The sequence below is a fragment of the Sphaeroforma arctica genome (genome assembly GCF_001186125.1).
Source record: "Sphaeroforma arctica JP610 unplaced genomic scaffold supercont1.1242, whole genome shotgun sequence".
In the NCBI taxonomy this organism is placed as follows: Eukaryota; class Ichthyosporea; order Ichthyophonida; genus Sphaeroforma; species Sphaeroforma arctica.
Genome location: NW_014039316.1, coordinates 11,104 through 18,890, shown reverse-complemented (window position 1 = coordinate 18,890; position 7,787 = coordinate 11,104). Strand labels below are relative to the sequence as shown.

Sequence of the window (7,787 nt, the reverse complement as noted above, 5' to 3'; positions counted from 1 at the left end):
TGTGTGTGTGTGTGTACAGGATAATGCATACATACTTGCTATACTTGTTTGCGTGTATACGACTTCGACCGTTAGACGACACGCGCACACCATAATACTTGGTTGTATAGGTTGAACAGCAATACTGATCAAAATAACCGATACGACTATAACGAAGTACAAATAAACATACTATACTTGGTAGTATACCCGCACACCCCTTAGCCTTTATAATAATACTACCATCATTGAACTCCGGGCACTCAGAGTGCCTCAGCACAAACATGCCCACAGTACTAGCGTGTTGCGACAGCTTTAAGGACACCGCCACTGCTGACGAGGTGAACCAGACGATTGTATCCGCTATACAAGGTATGATCGCATCTGCTTGATTATAGGTACATGTTAGATGCTAGCTGTACGTCGACTTGTATTCGATTAGTGCAAGCTCTCTGAATACTGGCATTTTCTGAGTCATGTGTGCAGTCTCACTCATATTTCGAATGATATTCTACAAGATCCGTACAATTTTTAGTCAATATCTTTAGAATCATATGTGACTAAGCACTCTCAAATTAGAGATGTATTTTGTTTGATACATTTATTCTTATGGTATTTAGAATGGCTCCATACAATATGTACTACAAATTCAGTATTGATGATATTTGTACTGCTGTGTAAAAACATTATCTCGGTGTTGGTGCATGCGAAATATCCCAGCCAGTTATCTTTTGGTGTGAATCATGTTTCAAACCATAACTGCAATGTCAGCAAAGTAGAGATTCGACAAGGTAGTCGCACCATCACATTAAGAAATAAGGCATTTGGTCAACTTGTGAGAGAGTGACTATTCTTGCCTATACCAAAGCAGCTATTCACTGAGCTCAAAGTCTTGTGTGATATACTGCACCACGCTTATACCGAGACCCGACTCCTCATAGGTGTATTGGGCGTATCATTGTCTTGCTCCGTTTTGTGTATCGATGTCTTTCTCCGTTTTCCATACTCCAATGCAGCCCTTTAAGCCGCGTTAGTAGAATACCTTTATCTTATAGACACTCACGTCTACGGGTATGCGATGCGTCTTACTCTATCGCCAGCATCCCCGGAACCTCATATTACGAATATATCGTAAAGTATCTTTGCACTAGCTTGTGTTGCTAGGATTATCCAACTGCTGTTTCAGACGTATCACGAAGACTATGAGCTTGCAAGCGCGATCACCTATACATTTTTTCTGATCACTCCAACTACAATATGACTTGCCTGTTCCAGAGGGACGCTGGATGAACATGATAAGTTTATTATATGGCTCAACATATCTTCTCACATTGACACGGTTCAGATGCCACTGGTATGTCGGCCAGCAAGATTAACATGAGCGATGGGGGAGAAGGGTTTGTAAGCGCATTGCAAGACGCTTTTAACCTGAGTATCGTATCGGGTATGTGAAAACGGATTAGCTATCTAAAGCACCGAGTATATCAGTAGTGCAAAGACCTTTGCTTTACATGGAGACTGCTGTAGCAAGTTGCGCTCGTAAGATCTACTTCTCAGAATTGCAAATGTGTCGATGATATGTTTCAGTCGGATGTACTATCTCATTTGTAGTGCAAGTATGCTGCTGCAATAGCCGAACGATGGGTGTTTCCATACTACAGCCCGTCTGCAAGCGGCTCGAGTGCGTTTTGGTGCAGGTACCCGTCGAGGTATAAGTGTGCGAAGCCGAAACCCTAAACCCTAAAAACGTACCGTCAACGACTCTCGACAAGAGCTTTGCACTTCGCTGTATCTCGATGCCTGTTTGTCCTGCATTTTCGCCCGCATTCTATAAGCTAATCTTTTAGTTATACCATACTATACTTGCTATTCCAGTGAGCGTAGATGGGCCTTTATTGTCCCCGATAACCGCCACATATGGTCTCTGTGAAGCCAAGCATCTTGCAGTGATTGAGCTAGCTGCTGCTGCTGGCATTGAGAGTGTGCCGGTTGAGCTTAGGAATCCTCTGAATACCTCCACCTCTGGCTTGGGTACACTTATAAAGGATGCTTATGAGAAAGGGGCCCGCTCTATACTTTTGGGTATAGGCGGGAGTGCAACAAACGACGCTGGCCTGGGTGCGCTACAGGTACAGAGCGTAAGAATCTGGTGTAAAGATATGCGAAGTATCAGTGAGTGTACTGGCTGTACTTAGGGTCAAGTTGGTTGAGTGTGTATTAGTTAGACATCTCGTTCTGTCGTATGCGAGTCACTTGTGCATGGCACCGGCTATGCGTAGCACCTATACAAGATGTCTATGACCCATACAATGTGTAAATCTATAACATCTCGAACACTCTGCGAAATGGAGCATCTTGCGTGCTGAATATATTGCCGTGGAGTGCAGAAATAGGAATTAGCAAGCCACATTCCTTCCGTTGGCGAGGTTGTGCCACCCGATTGCTTGCCAATACTGACATCAATGGGTCACTAAGTGATTAGTACCATACATCGACTCATCAACTGTATCTCTCACTCTCTAGACGACGTCACAATGCGTACACGTACCTCGTCTCCTCGCGTGACATCACAGATATACTATAGGCTTGGTATTAGTCTCAAATGTATGGATTGATAACCGTGCATACAGGAAGTATTACAACCAAATAAGCTCGAAGGAGTACTGGTGTACTCTATATTGTCATGCCTGAAAGTGCTACTGTATGGTCTTGGCCTGCCCAGCAAATCCACAATGTCTTGACCTAAACTCGACTGTCACACGGTTTGGCATTCTAGTCAATGGGCCTACAGATCCACACTAAGCACGGACTGTTAAACGAAACCTTCTGCGGCAAGCACTTGGCTGATGTTGTTGATATAGTCATCCCACCAGAATTGGAAGAAATGGTCAAACGGCTGAGCATATCTGTGGCGTGTGATGTGACGAATCCCTTTGTTGGTGGTTTGGGAGCCGTTGCGGTTTTCTCCACTCAGAAAGGCGCCGGCGCTGCAATTAAAATGGAGGTGTGTGTGTGCGTTTGTGTGTATGTATGTGTGTGTTTGTGCGATCCTGGTTTAAATTGTAGTATACGCCACATTTAATCCTGTAGTCAACGAGTTGTTTTCGAGAAAAAAACATCATTTGCTACTGGCATTGTTTTCTAAGCTACAATGAAGCTGTATGCGCTCTCTGTCGGTTTTTGAGGGTACTACCGTTAAGCATGAATACGGCAAGTGTTGTTATAGTGCTGATAGTTACTAATACATGAGAATACATTTCTTTCATTGCCAATTGTTTATGCCTTGGTAGTATGTGCGATGTACTGAAGCTACCTTAATGGCCCTAAAAGCCCCCTTGTATACACGTACAAGCGTGATGATCAGCGATTATGCCTAATTGGACTTAAACTACCACAGATTCACAACATACGAGCCTTATTGTAGGTATGTGTTGTCTCGTGGTGTTATCCCAGTCACTGATCTAACGCGTCTCATTTTTCTCTCCTCAGCTAGAGAGAGGAATGGAGAATCTTGCAAGAATCATTAAGCACAAATTTAATGTAGACGTCACAGATATGAGCGGCGCAGGCGCTGCCGGGGGCGTTGGAGGCTCATTTCATGCATTACTACGAGCTGAACTCAAACCGGTACAGTTTGATGGGGTGATATTGACACACTTGTACTTCCGTAAACTGCTGCAGTTGTAAACTGCGGTTGCAACAACTCTTGCGCTACCTAGACTCTACGTAGAATTAGTACATGAGGTTGCTAGGGGGGTTTGTCTGTCCTGCCTTTATGCCTGACCAGAGATTTCTTTGCGAATTCCAAACGAATGCTTACGTCTTGAAATGACTGGTCCAACATTTGCACTCTAGCGCATGTTTTGGATGTAATCTCCCTGGACAATTCTACCATCTGCATGGTCCCTACGCCCCGGTTCAATCTATTTTTGCTATTGCAGGGTGTCGAACTGATTGCGGACAACTTAGGCCTGGAAGATGCGATCAAAGCTGCTAATGTGGTTTTCACTGGAGAAGGTTCATATGACTCACAAACCGCTGGAGGCAAAGTGGTGTCGCATGTATGTACCACTGACGTCCAGAGATTCTGTTCCTTATATTTTAGAGATTATTCGTGTACTCGTGCAGGTCCCTCGAATGTACTCGCCAACATTTGTTATACCTTTCTAGTCAGTCCCAATCCGCTTCGCTAGCATGCTTGCTCTCACTAAATTTGAAGCATTCATTGACATGATCGCTTTTGTATTCTGATGTGGGAATTTATCTGTATACATAGGTACAAAAGCTGTGTGTGAAAGACATGAAACCATGCATCATAGTGTGCGGGCGGAACCAAATGACAGAGACTTCGCACGCAGCTGGTACAGATCTAGTTTGGGATTTGGTGTCCGTATATGGTAAGGAACAGTCAATGAACAACCCCTGCAATTCTCTGCAAAAACTAATTGAATCGAAAAAACGGGATGTGATTAGTTTAATTGATGACATCTGAGTTTAGTTGATGGAACTATATGGCATCTGAGACGCTTGATGTATTATCTATGCATTTCAGGCCCATAAACTCATATGCGGATACTCTCAGAAGTTTCAGTTAGAAATGGATATTCGAGTGTTTAGTGTATAACAGGTACTTCGTATCACACTGTTGTGCTAGCTGTGGCGACGCCCTGTTTCTTTCGATCGTCTATGATGATTTCATAAAGTTCAAACAAACGTATTAAAACCTCGTATATCTATTTGAAGGCGACGTCACCAGTACTTCTCGCAACGCGTAAGATGCACTACTTCGTGCGGAACAAAAAGTAATCAAAGCTACCAATATGCTGCTCGTTACCTACGATTGCTGCATATCGATCACTCTCATTAGGATATCACTGTATATATATTTATGTATATATATATATATATATGTTTGTATATGTATATAAATATATACATATATATATATATATATATATATATGTATGTATGTATGTTTGAATATATGTATGTATGTATTTATGAATGTATTTATATATGTATGTATGTATGTATTAATGTGTTTATTTATGTTTGTATGTATTTATTTATGTATATATTAAAATATGTTTTTTATGTCTATATGTATGTATATATCAATATAAATGAATTTAAATATATAGGTACGTATGTATGTATGTATGTATATCAATACACACACATATATATATATTTATATTTATACATATATATATATATATATGTATGTATATATATATGCATGTATGTATGTCTATATGTATACGTACATCTATATGTATGTATAGAAAATAGAAATATATATATATAATTATTATGTATGTATGTATGCTTATATATGTCTATTTATTTATATATATATATATGGTATGTATGCATGTATATGTCTATTTATATGTATGTATATATATATATATATATATCGCGTGTTATATATATGACATATATGATGTAATTACATGCATATAGTATATATTCATATATGTATATATGTATGTGTATATATATATATATATATCATGTGAATATTATATATATATATATAAATACATATATATATATATACATATGTCAGTATGTATGTATGTATGTATTATCATATATATATACATTGTTTATATATGTGTATATATATATATGTAAATGTATATACGTGTATGTATGTATATATATATATCTATATCATGTATGTATGTATGTATATATATATATATATATATATAATTATACATATACCTATCTATACATATATAATATATTTATATATATCAATATATATATATACATATGTGTATGTACGCTTGTATGTACATTTGTATGTTTTTTATACGTGTATTTGTATATATGTATATAATAATGTATGTATATGTTTATATATATATGTATATATATATATATAATATATATGTGTGTGTCTGTGTCTGTATATATATTTATTTATATATATATGTACATGTACATGTCAATATATGTATGTATGTATGTATGTATATGTATACATACACACACATTTATATATATGTGTGTGTGTGTATATATTTATATATATATCTATTTATATATGTATAAATATATATATATACAGTATGTATATATATATATACATGTATGTATGTATGTATGTATGTGTATACGTGTATGTATATATATATATATATATATATATATGACTCATTGGAATGTTGATCTTGTGAACTGCAGGAGCAGCATATAAGATTATATATCAGGATGGGCAATATGTCCTACGGACTTTAATACGTTGTGGCAATCCCCGCCCATCCGCCAAAGGCCCCTGTTTTTTTTATCCTTTTCGCCTTACTCCTCTACTCAACCCTCTCTCTCTAGTCTCTACTACGGTAGAGTAGAGAGAGAAAAGAATGTTCAAAATTCAAAGCTGCACTGCCACTCATCCGGAGCAGATTTTATTCTCAGTTAGTATTTACATTCAATGAAATCACTCTATTTCGGATTGTCTTTTTACTCCTCTAAACCCAAATTATTTATAACCCCCTCTAGGTAATTTCGTTTTTTTTTCTTACTCTCAAACCCATTTTGGCCACACTTTGAAACCCTTTTTCCTAATCTCGTGATTTCATTGTATGTAAATATTTAAAACTACATTTATCAAATTGTTGTAAAAGTTTTGGTCTCATTTGGTTTTAAATTAAACTCGTGTTAGAACCTCGTGTTTTGGATCGAAACTCCTGTCAAATCTGTCGTAAACTCGTGACTCAACTCGGGGTTTTTTTTGTTTTGGTTTTGCAACTCGTTTTGAAACGCAAAAGTGCCTTTTCCAAACTCGATCAAAACTTTTCAAACAATTTGATAACTGTACTTTTTATATATATTAAAACCCACATCCTATGACAGTCTATGTAGGCCCTACGCCCTACGGTTATCAATTACAGCCTCACAGGCACAGCCTCACAGCTTCGCAAGCCCACTGCCCACAGGAAAGCCCACAGGGCACAGGGGCAGGGAGAATTCAGAATTGAGGCATTGTCGAGAACTCGAGACTCAGAGAATAGAGAGTAAATATGTCTTTACATAGTGAATGTAAAGTCGAGATTCGAGAGACTTTGTCTAAATATACGACACCCGTGGTTTTGGACACGGCTCGGGCGTTTAAAATTTTATAGTGAGAGCCTGACGGGTGTCGTATAGACAAAAAGTCTCCGTTCGCAAAGGTAGGATCGGCGACTTTGGCCCAAGTACCGAGCTATTAAGCCTGTTCACTTCGCAAAAGAATATCTCTACCGATACAACAGGCAAATATCAGTTTTCGGTACATAATCTACACCTATCACCTGAAATAGAATACAACGTCTCAGACTAGAGAGAGCCAGTGTTCTGTTAAAACTGTGAGCGTGAATTCGTGAATCCATACTTCTTTATATTATTGTTTTAGTAATAAATTATACACACGAAGAAAAGAAGGCTATGTAAAATATCATAGTTTGGTTTGCACAATTGCATTGTGGTTCATCAATGTTGAATCTGGGTTTGTCCCGTTCTGTTGTAAATTTCAGGTCCAAGGGATTTTGTCCTGTTCGGTGATTTCATTATGGTGCTGTTGCTTAAAGATGTTCCACCAAATAAAAAATTAAAAGCTGATTTACACATTGAAGAATTCGAAATCTTAAAATCGGGTTTCGCAAAACTGCCTTGTAAAATTTCGGCCATTATTGAAGTGGCCATTATACTGACTTTGGGCGGCCAATATTGAACTTGGGAACGGCCAATACTGAACTTGGGGAGCGGTCATTATATTCTAGGTCCTACAACCACATATGGTAAATATATACATAGTT

At 38.1% G+C, this 7,787-nt stretch overlaps 1 protein-coding gene across 1 annotated transcript; it reads left to right on the top strand.

Annotated features, from left to right (window-relative positions):
* Window positions 1–4,708, top strand: SARC_10420 (hypothetical protein). Its single transcript, XM_014295540.1, has 7 exons — window positions 1–351; window positions 1,325–1,423; window positions 1,855–2,108; window positions 2,756–2,983; window positions 3,469–3,606; window positions 3,921–4,040; window positions 4,256–4,708. The coding sequence occupies exons 1-7, from the start codon at window positions 264–266 to the stop codon at window positions 4,469–4,471; spliced, it is 1,143 nt and encodes a 380-aa protein (XP_014151015.1). The 5' UTR covers window positions 1–263; the 3' UTR covers window positions 4,472–4,708.
* The last annotated feature ends 3,079 nt before the right edge of the window (window positions 4,709–7,787 follow it).